Raw genomic sequence first — 17,931 nt, 5'->3', positions numbered from 1 at the left:
ATATTTTGATTCCCATCACCGTCCCGTGGCAGAATTTGTCATTCAAGAGGGACATGTCAGTAATTTATATTGAGTGTGAAAGAAAACATGACATCCACGAAAAAGAGTGAGGCAGGCAGCGAGAGGTAGAAAGATTCCATGTTTGGGTCAAAAATAATTGATACAAGAAGGGCATTGCAGCGAGATCAACGCTGCCATATAACAGTGACATAATGCAGCATAATATTCAATTGTGACACACTTGAGTTCTTGCTGGATGGTGCTTTTCTCCGAATAGGCAGATAAAACCGCTTTAAATTCCGAGCACTGCCAAGGAGGTTATGGTACTCGGGTATATACTTATTCAAAAGCTGATTGGCCATCTCTTTACCCACTAAACAAAAAGGTATTGTAATGACATGCAGCGCGATGCACGGCATGAAGACCAAAAAGCACGCATGCTCTGCTAAACTCTTTAAGTATGGAAGAAGTGTTTAATAGCATCAGGCAGTTTACTATCTGCTAACACTCTTGACAGACTGTGGACTCGAACATTTCTGAGATGTTGTTCGCATGGTCCATTTTATTTGAATATATTCTCATTTCAACCCTGACCTGAAACAGGAAAATGTCTAAAACTGGGAATAGGGTGTTCATTCGTTTTCAGGTTACGGGAGGCTGGAATGGCCAGTGGTTTCATTTACAGCACGTTTTAGGACCGGTGCCATCATCTAGCAGTCTGTTCCATAAACGACAGTACTGTTCAGGGTCACTGACAGTGGCAGCGACAGCACCAGTCGTACCTACATGTGTACCCTGCGATAGTTCAAAGATGCGCAGGAGCTTGACCCTGTGCCGGGGTGCTCGGGGCTGCCTTAGTCGGAGATGGGATGTGTATGTTCCCCGCATAAGGATTGAAGAAAATGCCCCGAGGTGGTTAAGCAGCAGCTCCAACTTCAGGAGCAGTAAAGATGTGGCGGGTTCTCAGACAGAAGAGGGTACTGAGAAGGATTCTGTGACTGAAAAAGAGCCACCAAAGAATGCCAAGGAGAACTTGATAAACCTTATTGGTGGCATGAAAGTGGAACTCAGTTCAAAGAAAAGGTTGAGAGCCATGAAAGTGCCCAGAATCAGGGAGCAAACTACGGAGCAATATAATGACCTTGAAAGCACAAGCAGCATGTTTCAGAAAGCCACAGAAGACAACATGGCCAAGAGCAAGTCACTGACTCCAGAACTCACGGCTGCTGCTTCGGCAGTTGCGTCGTCACTGCCATTTGGCAAAAAACAGATTGAATCTGAGCTACTTCAACAGCTGAGGAGACACGATGAGGAGACTGATGCCCAGAAGCGAGGAGAACTCAACAATATTAGTAATATCATCTCAGAAATGAGGATTGGTAAAAGCCCATTAGTCCGACCTGGGTCCAGGCCTGCCAATCAAATTCGATTTGATGACGATGGGAAAGGATATACACTCAACAGAGGCCTCACTCAAGAACTTGCTGGTGTCAAAAGTAGACGGGGGCTGTACATAGGAAAACTACTCAATATATTTAATGCTGCGACAATGCCAGACAAAGTGTCTACTGAATTGGACTCCAAGCCAAGCCTGTGGGATCTGGAGCTGGCAAATGAGATTGCATCATTCAACCAGCGAATGCCACGCAACGGGTTAGAGGAGATGATCCAGTGGACAAAAGAAGGGAAGCTTTGGGAGTTCCCCATTAACAACGAAGCAGGTCTTGAAGAGGAGCAGAAAGTTGAATTTCACGAGCATGTGTTTCTGGAAAAACACTTGGAAGATTTTCCAAAGCAAGGACCAATTCGCCACTTAATGGAACTAGTGATCTGTGGGCTTTCCAAGAACCCATATTTAACTGTGAAGCAAAAAACCAAGCACACTCAGTGGTACTATGATTACTTCCAACAAAAGGAGGACATTTTACGTGAGAGCGGCCTGTGCCTCAACTAAAGAGTCAACTAAGCTAGTCTGAGTTTTTGTGTAAACTTAAAGCTATGTTTGATTTTCAAAGAAAAGTTTTTGTGCTTCTTTTGATAACATAAAAGTATCTTAAATACTAATTTCATTTTGTCTGATCAATAAAGCTAGCAGTCTGTTCTGTTTTTTAGTCAGACTATTGGCACTCAGCTGGCGGGAAGAAAACAATAGCAGAGAGGAGGAGAAAGTACAAAATGCTGAAATGTAACTGCAGGGAGAAAAAAGTATTTCATAATAAGTATTCACATGCTGCATTGTTAAATACATATAAGGTCCCAAAGGCGAGACCGATGCATTGCAAATGCTTGTTTCAAATGCTACAACTGCAGTTGGAGTGGTGTTAGTTGCTGCTGGCATCTTTAAGTTAGAAATGTGATGCCCATGACTTGTTTGAAAATTACAATGTGCAATTACGGACTGGCATTTGCCATACTTCCTCATTCAATTCCCTAGGAAGCACTGACTTCCCAACCTGTGCTTCCCTACCAGTGGCCAACAGCTACCTCCAATTTGCTCAGTGGATTGATGCCTCCACCGCAGTGATCCAGCTGCAACTAGTCACCAGCTCAATTCCCAGTATAGTAGATTAAAAAATGACTATGCATAGACCTTGTCCTGGCAATTGTGATTTTTAATCCCAACAACATAGTTCTATGTATTAATGTACCTGTTGTGTTTCATACTAAGAGTCCAACTCTAATAAGGTTGACTCGGCCTCCAACCTTTCAGGGGGCAACAAAATGAGAACCATGGACACTTTGGTAACTGGCTCCGAGCTGAGGGCAATCTGATTGGAGACCGCCTAGTAAAGGACATTGGAAAGTTTGTGAATACAAGGCCCAGACCTCAACCACAAACATTTTTCAGCCCCTTTTCGGCAGGCCGTCGAGGAGGCTTGGCTGGCCGCTCCTTCTCTCAAGGTACTCATAGGGGCTTTGGCCTCCAGGATCGTGGGGGAAGGTAAGGCATCTCCTGAGCTGTATTTTTCCTCTCCAGATCAAGAAGCTTTAGAGGTCATTTCAACAAGGGAGTGGCCCGTGGATTACAAGCTACCTTTGGCTCACAATAGTCAGGTGAATCCAACTCCCTTTCCGTTGATTCCTATGGGGGCAGACTTCACCATTTTGCACACACGTGGCCCACTATCTCTTCAGATGTTTGTGTTCTAGAAACTGTATGAGGTTACGAAATAGATCTCACTCAACATCCTCTCCAATACTCTATTCTGTCCCCGCTCCATTTTCCTCTACAGGAGATGAGTTAATAGACCCAGAAATACACAATCTGCTTTTGAAACAGGCCATTGCCCCTCCTGCCATCATTCCAGGGGTTTCTGCAACACGATTTTTCTTGTCCACATGAAGGGCAAAAGCTATCATCTGGTGCTCAATCTGCGACAGTTCAACCAGTGGGTGGTATATCGACACTTCCAGGTGGAGGATAGCACTTCTTGCGAGTCCTCTTTCAGGAAAGGGACTGGATTGTCCCTTTGGATCTAAAAGACGCCTACTTCACGGTTCCCATTTTTGAACTTTACAGATTATCTCAACGGAATGATCATTATGGCCCAGTCTTGCGATACCTAGTTTCTCCATCTTTCATGGACGGCCACCCTTCTGCAGGAACTGACCTTTGTTCTAAACCTCAACAAATGAGTGGTGATCCCTTCCAAGCAGATGTAATTCTTGGGATTCCAAGTAGACTTGATCAATACTCAACTGCTACTCTCAGCCGCCAAGATGAAATCAATTTAGAGGAATCGAAATCTGTACTGAGCAGGCAGACTGTCTCATTGAGATTTGTTTCACAACTGGTGGCGTGGGTCTCTTAACCTCTTCCATCCAAGAAATCTTCTGAAACCGTTGCACTACAGGGCTCTACAGCACTTAAAGATCCATCACCTCCGACATAGGACTCTCAGATACCACTATCTCAGGAAGTGACAGCAGAACGCATGGTGGTTGCAGCATATGGAAGCCTGTGGGGCTGGGGATCTTGGTGTGGAGAATTTTCCACAGGAGGTCCTTGGTCACTCTCCACATCAATTGTCTCAAACATTTGGCAGGATGCTTTGTGATCAAAACCCTTTCGCCCAACAAGGTCTACTGCTGCATCCTCCTTCGGATGGAGAATGTCTCGGCGGTTCGGAATATAAAAACAGACCGGGAGGAAACAGGTCTCGTAGGTTGGCGGAGATTGCCATGGACTTCTGTCTCCAGAACAGGATTGTGGTGATAGCGGAGTATCTGCCTGTGGCGGATTGGTACTCCATGTTCCTGAGGGACCCCAACGATTGGAGATTTCATTCCCTGGATTTTCAGGCACTTCATCAGGCTTTGGGTCCTTACACGGCGGATCTGTTTGCCTCCAGACTGAATTGTTAGTTGAAGGAATTCTTCAGTTAGAGGCCAGACTCATTGGCACTGGCCATGAATGTCTTTCTTCAGGATTGGATGACAGAATTGGAAAATGCTTTTCCTTCCTTTGCAATGATTCCCAGGGTTGCTACAAAGCTGAGACGTCAGTGAACAATTGTGGTGTTGATAACTTCCATATGGAAGACCCAGTCTTGGTTTCCTGTACCTTGGGAGATGATGATGGATTTTCTGCTGACTCTTCTGATCTTCACGGAGCGGTTGTTGTACCCAGCAGTGATGCCCCACCCACCTCTGATACAGGGCCAGTCGGCTCTCACGACCTACAAAATTTCGGGAGACACGGCCAGATCGTTGAAATCTCAAAGGAAGCTGCCAGTTTCATAACCGAAGCTTGGGCTCCAGCCATCCACACATGATATGCTTCGGCATGGCAGAGGTAGGTGGGTTGGTCCCTGGAACAAAATCTAGATCCCATGGGGGCAGTTCTAAAGGATGTCATTCATTTTCTATCGGAACAGGCTTCATCAGGAATGTGTTACAAGGCGATGTTGAAAACACAATCCTGAACAGAACAGCTTGGCAGAAATCCAAAGACAGATTAGGAGATGTAGTAGTTGATATTGAAGTAAATTCCTTTATTAGTAAAGGACCCACAACTGCACCAACCACCAGACAGGTCCTGAGATGACCAGGCAACTGACACTAGCCTATGTATTCCAGAACAAACCCAGTGCTCAATGTCAGCATGGTTCCAACAGAATTCCAATCACATATCAAGCAACGCAATGAATAGGAATATCAAAGAAACTCATGACATAAGCCTACCTATACATATGAATACAACAGCACCCCCTTTCCTTATACAAAGAAAACACAATTAAGACAAAAGATAGTCATGTAGTTTGGCAGGTAACTTAACCACATGCAGAATTGGTGTGCAAACAGGTTCCTGTATGAGCTTATGCTGTATAACCTTTTCCTTACCCAAATCATAACAACCAGTTTCAGGACAACTGGAACACTTATTCAAAGTCGAGGATGACTCATGAGCACTACTGTCAGCGTCATTGGCAGCACAATTCATGCCACTATCAGTACTACTAACATCCACTTGAACTCTTCTTAAGGAAGCATTTCTGCTGGTCACATTAATGGATAACATAGAACCTTGAGCATTTCGTAAAAGAACAATACTACTAGCAATATCAGAAGATAACTGTCGCGTGGTCGCTGGAGAGGAGGAGGGGACGGAACGAACTTTTAGTGACTTTGCCTTTCCACCATCTCTGCAGGACGCCCGTGGCCCCTTTAATTCGGCCTGGCTCGCTGCAGAGGCCGACACGCCCCTCCTGACATCACCCCAGGCGCACCAATCCGCTTTGAGCAGCTCACGTAAGGAGGAAGTGTTCGAAGGGACCGGCGCGCAAGCCCACGGAGGAGAGGAGATCGGACAGCGAGTGGAGACGGAGAGCGAGGAGACACACGGAAGGAGAGTCGAGGAGAGCGAGGACGCAGACGGAGCGAGAGTCGAGGAGAGAGAGGAAGCACACGGAGGAAGAGTCGGGAGAACCGGGAACGGAGGAGACGAATACCCCAACAACGAGAAGGACGGAGTGCCTGGAGGCCAACGACACGGCGTCTCGCCCTGCCACGCACCCACGGGAGGAGCGTGGCTGGGAAAGGTACGGGGTCGAATCCTGGGTTTTCTTTCACCTAGGGGAGGGAAGTAGACCGGGTAAAAGTAGCAGGGAGGTCACGGGGGTGGTTCTGTGGGGGCTGGTTAACAGGGCATTATCCCAGTATCACCTCACCGGGACCAAAGGTAGCATTGTTGGTGGCGGGCCCCCGGTGACCCATCACTCCTTCCACCCCCCTTCACTATCAAAACCGGTGAACAGTGATCTAAGAGTGGTCTTTCTCTTCCTTGCATGAACGCCGGAGTCATCCCATCGGACCTAGAACCCCCAAAGAAGGTGGAACAGAAACCAAGAAGGAGGAGAGGGGCAGTTATTCACTCGTGTACTGCACTGTGATCATTAAACACGTTTACAGCTCTTGATCTGGACTAGTGGTCTTCATTGTTCCACGCACGGGCCACTCCCCACCATCACAAGTGGCGAGCCAGATAGGAGAATTTAGTGCGAGCCCCACCGATACAGGATGGACACGCTCATTCACCAGATGAAGGAGAGCCAGGCCAAAATGGAATGGGCCATAGAACGCACCACCTCCCAGGCGGAAGCCGATCGGGCCATGTTCAGCTCGGCTATTCAGAACCAAGCCGATAATCTAGTGAAATTGGCCGAAGGACAGGGACTCATCATGGCTTCGCTAGGGCAAACTAGAGCAGCCGCCCCTCCGGGAGCGGTGGTCCCCCTTCAGAAGTTTACGCCAGGAGAAGATCCGTTGGCATTCTTTTTGAATTTCGAAAGAGCAGCCCGGGCTAGTGCCTGGGCTGGAGAAAGATGGCCTTTCTACCTGGCGCCTTTGTTGGTGGGTGAAGCTCAAGCGGCCTACCAAACCGTGAATAAAGATGGAACCGCCACCTATGCGCTGGTAAAGCAGTATATACTGGATAGGTTGGGAGTGGATGATGAGACACACAGGCTACGATTTCGACAAGAACGCGGGGCCCCTGGGGACATACCCAAAACTCTCCTTTTCAAACTCAAAGAGGCGGCTGATTTATGGCTGAAACCCCAGGAGTCCAGTATGGAGGACGTGATGAAAAAAATCTACCTCAAACAATTCCTTGAGTCTCTCCCCTATGCCAGCCAGCGATGGCTGAAGCAACACGCCGGTTTGACTCTGGAACAGGCTGTAGAAATGGCCACATCGTACGCCAGAGCGCAAGGCCGACCCACCCCAAGAGAGCTAGAACGCCACGCTCGACCTGTTGTCCCCAGAAAAGGAGAAAGAAAACCCTCTAAGCCTGTCTTTGAGTCAGTACGACCACGAGGAGTCCGGCCAGATCTCCCCCCTTTTTCAGGCCCTCAGTGTTATGAATGTGGGGAGTGGGGACATATAGCCAGGTTTTGCAGGAAGAAGAGGGAGAAAGAGGAGGAACCTATGGACGTGAGCTACTTGCCCCACTCCCTTCTTTTCGCTCAGGAAACAGGACCGGTGTTCTATGTGAGTGTAACCATACAGGGAAAAGGGGTACGGGCCCTGCTAGACTCCGGTTGCAAACATTCCGTAGTCAGGCAGGATCTTATTCAACCCTCATGGATCCTGCCTGGCAGGAGGGTGGGCATTCGTTGTGTTCACGGGGACGTAAGGGAATATCCTCTGGCTGCAATCAGCCTACAAACCCACACCGGGGCCACCATGGACGCCATAGTAGGGGTCCTCACAAACCTTCCCGAACCACTCATTATAGGGACTGACAATCCATGCTTTACGTCCATGATGAGCGAAGCCCTCATGTCCCCCAAACCTTGTCGTGTCTCCCTGTTGACGTCCGAACCCTGGGCCAGGGATACCCACTTTCGAACAGCCCAATTAAACTATGCCAGTCTTATCAATGCCTGGAACAAAGCCTGAGCCGACCAAGACCCCTCAACCAGAGTGTATCCCACGTTTGTTGAACAAAACGGTCTCCTCTACCGTTTGGCGAAAGCAGACGCGACACCTCAACTTATTGTTCCCTCAGACTTTAGGGATCAGATACTTTTCTTTGCACATGCCCATCTTATGGCGGGTCACGTTGGGGCTGAAAAAACAGGGCAGAGCATTCTTCAGCACTTCTTCTGGCCGGGTGTATATGCCCAAATACAGAGGTACTGTCAGGAATGTCAGATATGCCAACGAAGAAACTCTTACGTCCCACCTGCGGTCCCCCTGCAACCCCTGCCCATCATAGGCAATCCATTTGACAGAATAGGCATGGACCTCATAGGACCCCTACCCAAGTCCAGTAGAGGACATCAATACGCCCTTGTCCTGGTTGATTACGCCACCCGTTACCCAGAGGCCTTTCCCCTTAGAGCAGCCACTTCCGCCGCCATAGCGCAGCGTCTGGTTGAGGTGTTTTCACGAATGGGTTTCCCCAGAGAAATAGTCACAGACCAAGGGACCCTGTTTGTGTCCAACTTAATGAAACAGGTATGCCAACAGTTACGAATCAAACATATAAAGACCTCGGTGTACCACCCCCAGACAGATGGCTTAGTTGAGCGATACAACGGAAGTCTTAAACTGACCCTGAAGAAACTTCTGTCTGGGGATGGAAAGAACTGGGACCAGCTCTTGCCGTTGGCTTTGTTTGTTTTAAGGAGCCAGACCCAATCCAGCCTAGGTGCCTCCCCCTTTGAGCTTCTCTTTGGCAGGAAACCTAGAACCTTGCTGGAAATAACCAAAGACAGCTGGGAAAAAGAAGGGAAACAGGAAGCTGAGGCCTTGTTAGACTATACTCGCCAGTTGAAGTCCCGACTACACAAATTGAGGACCCTAGCCCACGACCATTTGGCCATCGCCCAAACAAAACAGAAATACTTCTATGATAAGGGGAAGAAGTGGAGAGAGCTCGATGTAGGTGACTGGGTCCTGGTGTTATTGCCCACCTCCACACAAAAGATAAAAAAGGAGTGGCAGGGTCCCTTCCGGATAATTAAAAAGATAGGGAGAACCACTTATGTCCTACAGATGACAAAAACCAAAACACAAATATATCATATCAATATACTGAAGAAGTGGTTAGGAAAACCTCCACAACCGTCACAAAACGTTTCTGTCACCTTGCCCCTGGTACATACCGTCAAGGACGTCCCTATCAATCCTGAGCTCTATACAACCCAGCGGGAAGAAACACTGTCCCTTCTTCTCAGGTTCTCGGAGGTGTTCTCCGATCAACCAGGGAGAACCCACTTAGCAGAACACACCATCCCTACCCCACCCGGGGTTATTGTAAAGCAAAAACCGTACAGGATACCGGAAGCCCGAAGAGTGGCCTTTCAAGCAGAAATACAACAAATGCTCAAAACTGGAGTGATCACGCCTTCCCATAGCAACTGGTGCTCCCCAGTGGTTTTGGTGCCAAAACCGGATGGAAGTATCCGGTTTTGCATAGACTTTAGGGCCGTTAATAAAGTTTCCAAGCAGGATGCTTACCCGCTTTCCCGCGTTGACGAACTAGTGGAACGCCTTGGTGAGGCCAAATACATAACAACTATCGACCTCACCAAGGGCTATTGGCAGATTCCCCTAGCCCCGGCAGACCAAGAGAAAACCGCCTTTTCCACCCCGTCTGGTCATTACCAATTCACCGTACTGCCTTTTGGGCTACACGGTGCTCCGGCCACTTTTCAACGGGCTATGGATACCCTCCTTTCCACACATCTCCCCTATGCATCCGCCTATCTGGATGACATAGTGGTCTTCAGTAAGACCTGGACCGAGTACCTTCAACATCTGGCCAACATTCTTGAGAGTATAGGCAAGGCGGGGCTCCACATAAACGCAAAGAAATCCAGAGTGGCTTTTAAACAGGTGAAATACCTAGGATATCTCCTCGGGGATGGCAACATAGAACCCCAAAAAGAAAAAGTGGCAGCCGTTCAGGCCTTACCCTACCCTAAAACCAAAAGAGAACTTCGGGCGTTTCTGGGACTGGTGGGGTACTATAGAAGGTTTATCTCCCAATTCGCAACCCTGGCAGGGCCCCTTACGGATCTTCTCCGTAAGTCTCATGCCTCTCCCCGGTTAAGGGCTCCCACCGACCAGGAAGCTGCTGCTTTTCAGTCCCTCAAAAACGCCCTCACCTCCTCCCCTGTATTGGTGACCCCAGACTTCCAGAAACCCTTTATCCTCCAGACTGATGCCTCCGGGGTTGGGATTGGGGCGGTTCTCTCCCAGGAGGACGCTGAGGGATGCGAACGCCCCATCCTATACATCAGCCGAAAGCTGTTTCCACGTGAACAGGCTTATTCCACTGTGGAGAAGGAGTGTTTGGCTGTTCGGTGGGGGGTGGACAAGTTGCGGTACTATCTAGAGGGTAGGCCCTTCACTCTCTTTACGGACCATGCCCCTCTCACTTGGCTCCAGAGGAATAAGGGTCACAATGAGCGCATCCTCCGGTGGTTCCTGGCCTTACAGCCCTATTGCTTTGAAGTGCGTCATCGAAAAGGGATGGACCAGGGAAATGCCGACTTTCTCTCCAGATACCAGATTTCCCCCGATCGGGAAAATCCAGGGGGAGGGATGTGTCGCGTGGTCGCTGGAGAGGAGGAGGGGACGGAACGAACTTTTAGTGACTTTGCCTTTCCACCATCTCTGCAGGACGCCCGTGGCCCCTTTAATTCGGCCTGGCTTGCTGCGGAGGCCGACACGCCCCTCCTGACATCACCCCAGGCGCACCAATCCGCTTTGAGCAGCGCACGTAAGGAGGAAGTGTTCGAAGGGACCGGCGCGCAAGCCCACGGAGGAGAGGAGATCGGACAGCGAGTGGAGACGGAGAGCGAGGAGACACATGGAAGGAGAGTCGAGGAGAGCGAGGACGCAGACGGAGCGAGAGTCGAGGAGAGAGAGGAAGCACACGGAGGAAGAGTCGGGAGAACCGGGAACGGAGGAGACTACTACCCCAACAACGAGAAGGACGGAGTGCCTGGAGGCCAACGACACGGCGTCTCGCCCTGCCACGCACCCACGGGAGGAGCGTGGCTGGGAAAGGTACGGGGTCGAATCCTGGGTTTTCTTTCACCTAGGGGAGGGAAGTAGACCGGGTAAAAGTAGCAGGGAGGTCACGGGGGTGGTTCTGTGGGGGCTGGTTAACAGGGCATTATCCCAGTATCACCTCACCAGGACCAAAGGTAGCATTGTTGGTGGCGGGCCCCCGGTGACCCATTACTCCTTCCCCCCCCCTTCACTATCAAAACCGGTGAACAGTGATCTAAGAGTGGTCTTTCGAGTGGTCTTTCTCTTCCTTGCATGAACGCCGGAGTCATCCCATCGGACCTAGAACCCCCGAAGAAGGTGGAACAGAAACCAAGAAGGAGGAGAGGGGCAGTTATTCACTCGTGTACTGCACTGTGATCATTAAACACGTTTACAGCTCTTGATCTGGACTAGTGGTCTTCATTGTTCCACGCACGGGGCCACTCCCCACCATCACAATAACTTAGATTCTCCCATCTCAGTATTTGTACAGATAAATATCAGCTTGCAAATCAGATGGAGGAACCACACTGTCTCTGTTCCTCCATCTCTTCCCATCCAACAAAACAGAAGCTCTGCTGGTTCTAATGACTTTCACAGGCAATGCAAATTTTGACTCCCCTTTTCTGGCCGTAAATGGTTTTTCAATCAAACCCTAATAATTCACGGCGACTTGGACATCTTGGACTCCTTTTCTGAAATCATAATTGCTCTATTGTATCCCTTGTCTAGCCAACACTCTCGGTCATAGGTTTCACTGAATCCACATTTTTACTTCCAACTACAACATGCTTACCTGCTGAAATATTTGTCAACCATTCTGGTACTAACTTAGTCCTGTCTTCTCTGACTCCGAGAGCCTTAAAAAGAGCCACCACCATTGTGGAATGTGGAGTTGTGAGCTATGCCCATATCTTTTATTTTAGGGAAAAAAAACATCAATGTTAGCTGCAAATGCAGTCTTAATTACTTCCTTCAAACTGCGATTAGCCCTCTCAACCAAACCGTTCCATTATGAAACCATAATGTTACATTTTTCCATAAAATTAGTAAGTTTTCTGGAAACAAAATGCATACCATTATCGGTAACAATATTACAGAGAGATCCCTTAATCATGAAAATATTCTCAAGGAAAGGAATTACCGTCTTAGAGTTGGGCATTTCCACAATGGAATAATAGATCCATTTTGAAAAATAGTCTATAGCTACTATAAGATATCTCTTATCCCAATGTAATAAGTTAAATGGCCCCGAAAAATCCAAGTCCAGCTAATCCCAGAACTTTTCAGGAAGAGGAACTGAAAACAAAGGTTTTGTTTTACAATATTTGTCAGAGACTATGCATTGTGGACACTTTTCAATAAGAATGGAAACCTGTTTGCCTAAATCTGGCCAACAATAATTTGCCTTAATTACTTCAAGTAGCGGAAACACCCATGTGTCCTTCATGAGCAATTCTAATAATTGTGTCCCTGAATTCAATAGGTGGGACAAACAAACCATTCCTTAAACATATGTTGGTCTCACTTGAAAGTCCCATGCTATCGTACCTAAACACCTGAGATTCCAAGTGAGATTATTTTTTGAAGGCCAACTTGTTTTGATGTAATGTAATACCTTCAACAAAATCTCATCTTTAGCCCTTACCATACTCCATTCACTCTCAGTGATGCCGTCATTATAAGCTGTCAAAGAATCCACAACAGCCACTACACATTCTGTGTTATGATCACCATCCAACTCGTCACCACAGGGAAATGGGAAATGAGATAGGCAGTCTGCACGATGAACGCAATCTCTAACGATACGTTCAACAAAAATATCTAACCCAGGCCACCAGAACGTACTCTTGACAGACTGTTTGGTTCTGATGATGCCATTGTGGGCTTCATGGCCATGTTTAACAATAATCTCTCTCAAACCTGAAGGAGGAACAGCTTTATCACCTCTCCAGATAGTAGAATCGGAAAAAGATAACTCCTCTTTCACCTCCCAAAAATGTCTCAACTCGGGAGAAAGGTTCTTCTTAATGGGCCAACCTCCAATTAAGTACTTTTGGACTTCTTGTAAAACCTTATCTTTGGAATATTCCATATTCCAAACTTCAACCCTAATGGGTGGTACTCCCTCATCATGGACAAGGGCAATGTGAAAATCATCCCAAGTATTGTGAATACACCCTTTCAAGGGTAAAGGTAGTCTGGATAAAAAATCTGCTGTGACATTGTCTTGACCGGGAACATAAACCATCTTATATATGAAATCTTGTAACCTCATAGACATACGTACAATCCTAGCAGATGCTTTAATCAAACCATCAGTAGTAAGTAATCGCACAAGAGGTTTGTGGTCAGATCTAGGTTCACATTCTTTCCCCCATACACTCTAAAATGTTCCAGTGCCCACACTACAGCTAATGTTTCTCTTTCAATAGTTGAATATTTCTCTTTAGACGGGGTCAAAGCTCTAGATGCATATGCAATGGTAGATTCCCTACCGTTCTCTCTTTTCTGAAAGAGGACGGCCCCTAAACCCTTTGAACTAGTGTCGGTCGTGACAATGCAACGGAGTTGAGGATCAAAATTATTCAATGCAGCAGCATTACTAATAGCAGATTTAACCCTAAGAAAGATCGGATGTCATCTTTAGATTTAGGAGACGGAGCAAGTTGAATGGCTTCCACGAGATCAGGTTTGGGTTTGACACCATTGGCACATAGGGCATGCCCAAATAAGTAACAGAATTAACTCCAAATTTACACTTGCTGTGTTTAACTGTAAGTCCATTCACGGATAATTTGCTAAGGACAACATCAAGAACCTGATCATGAGAAAGTTTGTTGTCACTAAACACAAGTATATCGTCTTGGAAACAAATAACATTTTTAAAATCACCAAAAATATCATGCATGACTCGTTGAAACACCGCAGCAGCTGAGGCAAGACCAAATGGCATTCTCTTAAATTGGAAAAATCCAAACGGCGTAACAAAAGCGGTGTACTTCTTGCTCTTTTCATCTAAGACAATTTGGTGGTAAGCAGATGACAAATCGATACAAGAATTTTTTTTCACTCCAGCCACTAAAGCTAACATTTTAGAGATTCGGGGAAGGGGAAATTGGTCCACGACAATGTTGTTGTTCAAATGGCGCAGATCAATACACAATCTAATATTACCATTTGAACGTCTGGCCACCACAATGGGAGAAATCCATTCAGAGGATTCTACTCTCTCTATAATGTCACTCTCAACTAACTTATCGAGTTCTTTTTTGACTTCTTCCCTAACTGTGCTGGGAATGTTCCTGGCTTTATAAATCTTGAGACAAGCATTGTCTTTTAAAATGATTTTGTGCCTGAAATTAATCAATTCGCCAATACTATCATTGAAAACGTTGGGAAACCTGTTCAACATGGTGCTACCACATTGACCAGATTCTCCAATAACCATTACGGGGTTTGGGTTTTTGGGATTAAGAATGATGTCAAGTTTCCCTTGCTCAAACCACCCAAGGACGGAAGGTCCGTGTTTGGATATGTATAATTTGGCAGTACATTCTCGATCTCTGAATGTGAATACAAGTACTCTGAAGCCAAGGATGTCGATTTTTTTCACCTGAATACCCTTGCGGATTAATGTCCCCAGGATACAATACAGGACCTAGTTTATCTATAAACTTGGATTTCCATACATTCTCATTGATTATAGAATAGGGAGAACCTGAATCTGCATTCATTTGTAGTTGTACACCCCCAATAGTCATTTCACAGATAGTTTTTTTTTTAATCATATTATTGTCGATATTCAAAATAATGGGATGACCCTCGGTGATGTTTAACATGTAAGATTTTTCAAAGTCCCCCTCTTTGGTGTCAAAGTCATTATCGCTAGGGTCGCAGTCTTCCACACACTGTACTTTTTTGCTTTTATTTTTTCTACAAGCTTTTGCAATATGGCCTACTACACCACAGACAGAACATCTCTGTTTAATTGCTGGGCATCCCTTGAAATTCACCAAATGTGAGCTACTGTCGCACCTGTAGCATCTGAACTTGTTAGAGTCTGTAGCATTTTCTTTAACAACATTGGTTTTTTTGTAGAGTGGTTTGGTTTTGGGATTATCGACTTTAGCTACAGTATTGCTCAATTTACTGTTTTCCTCAACTTTAACTTTTGCACTTCTACTAGACATTTCTGCCTTCCTGACAATAGCAAGAATATCATCTAATTTAGAATCACCATTAACCCATAACCTATCCTGGATGGAAGTATTTTTAATATGCATGACGACTTGATCCCTTATGAAATCTTCCTGTAGGATTTCAAATTGACAGTCCAGGGAACGTGTTCTTAAGGCGGAAACGTAATTGTCCACGGATTCGTCAGAATTCTGTTTCCTCTAAAAGAATTTATATCTCAATATGCCAATGCATACTTTAGGTGAGAAGTAACGGTCACAATCGTTGACAGCTGCTGTAAAGACATTTTGATCAGTGCCACCAGTAACTCTAGACATTTGGTTGTAGGCGTTGAGGCCTTCGGGCCCCACTGAATGTAGAAAAATACCTTTTTTTTCCGCAGGAGACATTTTACCTTTTACATCTAATGTCTCTATATAGTTGATGAAGTAAGCCTTCCACTTTGCCCACTCCATGCAGGGATTACCCCCAGCTGGCCAGAAGCACGGAGGAGGAGCCAAATTGTAGTTTTGAGCATTGGCCATTATTATTTTAAGGAATGTTCAAGTAAGTTGCAAGAGAATAAAATGTAGAAATGCTCAACTGAACAGTTAAAGTAAATGGCTCATTTTCCAAATAAATTTTAAAAAAAACGAGTGGACAAAGTACAACAGAACAGTTAAAATAAATAACTCGTTCTCAAAGTAGTCGTGTTAATTTAAAGCGGTGAATCCGCTGTATAATGAAAAGTACCTTGAATGAAATCGGACATTAAAGCTGAAATCCCAGTTCCGATACCTTGTTGCTAGGCTATTTTGTACTTGGCACGATAAAGTAGAAACAAAATGGCGGCACGCTGCGTACGTGGTGTAAACAACCTTAGAGTTCAGAATCTAGAGAGTTGCTGACGCTTCCCCGAGACGTCGAGAATGCGTGCAAATCCTCGTAGGAAGTCACGTCAATGTAGACAAACGCCCTAGCAACAGCGGAACTCTGTCGATACAGTAAGTTTCAGTTCTCAAGAATGATGAATTTGTTCGAAATTCACCAAAAATGTACCTGGGATAGATAGACGCTCCCGGTAAAGGGATCCAATGTTGTCTTATTAAGTAGATGTGGAAACTCACACTGGAAATCAGGTGTGAGCCTCTCTTCCCATACACAAGTTTTTTTTTTTTTTTTTTAAATGGTGGTGCTGCCGATGTAGATCCCGCTCGTCGCCAAGTTTGTTGTGAATGAATCCAGAATCCGTAAAATGTGTGAACACAAAGATTTATTGTAGAAAACAGCACCACACAAAATACATCCACAAACAGCTAAGGCAGGTTCGTAACTGCCTTCCAAGAACTCCCCCAGCACGGACCCAGACTCTAGAACATCTATAGAGTCTAACCGGGGTCCGTGCCAATACATGTTTACATTCGTATTTCTCTGCCCATGCGCTGCGCGCTACAATAAACACAACAGTCCTACATCTGGCCTTTAATATCCCCGACGGCACCCAGTGCCTTGAAACTTTAAGGGGTGATATGTTCACGCTTTACAAATATGAATTATTGTTAAATGGTCATGCATGCTTAACGAAAGCCCTGGGTCCCGGTAGCGTCATGATACACAAACGCTTAAGTGTCATCTCACAGTATCTTTTTGCCAATGGCTGGCAAAGCCGAGAGGTCCCAAAGGTGAGACATGCTGGGTTTGCCAGAGCTTATTATGTAATTATTGCACAGAGCTTTGACAGTTTCAGCTCGTAGGATCAAACCCTTTCCTACTAAACTAGTTTCGCGCCAAAATGCATTCCAAAACATAAACTGCAATACGTTTTCCATTGGTCTTTTGGATTACAAACCCAAATGACGAATTTGATACTCGTACCTGTAGTTTGTGATGAAGAATTAAGCCAGTCACAGCAGAGCTATAAATCGGGTGTATCCAAGTAGATGTTAAACCCATAGTATGGTCCGAGTGCATATGGCTGAGGAAAAACAAGCGGACGTGGCTACTGCCTCTTAATTTCCAACAGTCGACCGCAATCGGCGTGTTTGGGATCACTACTCCGTTCATTTCCAAACTAGCGATTCTGCAGAGTTAGAAAACCTAAACCAAAATATACGGATATAATGAATAGTCATGCAAACTTGGTATTTTTGAATCTTCAAACAAGTGCATATTAATTCTTTCCAAGCTCAACTACATCACTATATTCGTTGATTAATGTACCTACATTTTTTTTATTAAACTCAAAGATGACAGCCACGCCTCTACTTGCACGGACAGTCCATAAATTCCGTTCAACATCCTTTTTTGAAAGACCACAATTTTGCACTATTCTAAACTTCCGGGTCGCAGTCCCATACCGAAGCATATTCTGCGTGTCGTCTGGAAGGACTCGTATTTTGTAATGCAATTTAGGGTTGGAGTATTGTAGAAACCTCAGCCAATACTAGCGCGAGGAACATAATTTGGAAGAGCTCATTGGCTGTGAAAACCGCATGTGCGTCTGAGAGTTAATAAACACGGTGGGAGCCTTCTCTACAGATTCGGGGCTTCCAGTTCTGGGCTGAATTTGACTGCTAGGTAACGGGTGTTTCCAAGTAGTAAAATTAGTGCCGGGTGGTGACTGCGGGCTTTAGCCTGCTGCTATTTCCCCATGATTTGGGTTACAATTCGGGAAAGAAGGTTGCGGGGGTGATACTTTAATCGTTGCGGTCAGAGACACAGACTTTGACCCTGGGAACTGGG

The 17,931-nt window shown here is 46.0% G+C and overlaps 1 protein-coding gene and 1 pseudogene across 5 annotated transcripts in view; one reads left to right on the top strand and one right to left on the bottom strand.

Moving 5' to 3' along the window:
* Positions 1-17,572, bottom strand: part of LOC146785740 (5' exonuclease Apollo-like) — a 96,990-nt gene extending 79,418 nt beyond the window's left edge. For 2 of the 5 annotated variants that reach the window (XM_085634964.1, XM_085634961.1), the window contains exons 1-2: positions 17,414-17,572; positions 17,065-17,286 (exon numbers count right to left, since the gene is read on the bottom strand). In XM_085634964.1, the coding sequence (XP_085491090.1) occupies positions 17,065-17,253 (189 nt within the window). In that variant the 5' untranslated portion in view covers positions 17,254-17,286; positions 17,414-17,572. Of the gene's footprint in view, positions 1-15,942; positions 16,110-17,064; positions 17,287-17,413 lie in introns of those variants that run through there. The other 3 variants (XM_085634962.1, XM_085634965.1, XM_085634963.1) reach the window with 3 other exon arrangements.
* Positions 812-2,058, top strand: LOC146785741 (small ribosomal subunit protein mS31 pseudogene; annotated as a pseudogene).
* Positions 17,573-17,931: the final 359 nt, after the last annotated feature.

This window comes from Triturus cristatus, chromosome 11 (genome assembly GCF_964204655.1).
Source record: "Triturus cristatus chromosome 11, aTriCri1.1, whole genome shotgun sequence".
Lineage (NCBI taxonomy): Eukaryota > Metazoa > Chordata > Amphibia > Caudata > Salamandridae > Triturus > Triturus cristatus.
This window is presented reverse-complemented; position numbering and strand designations above follow the sequence as displayed.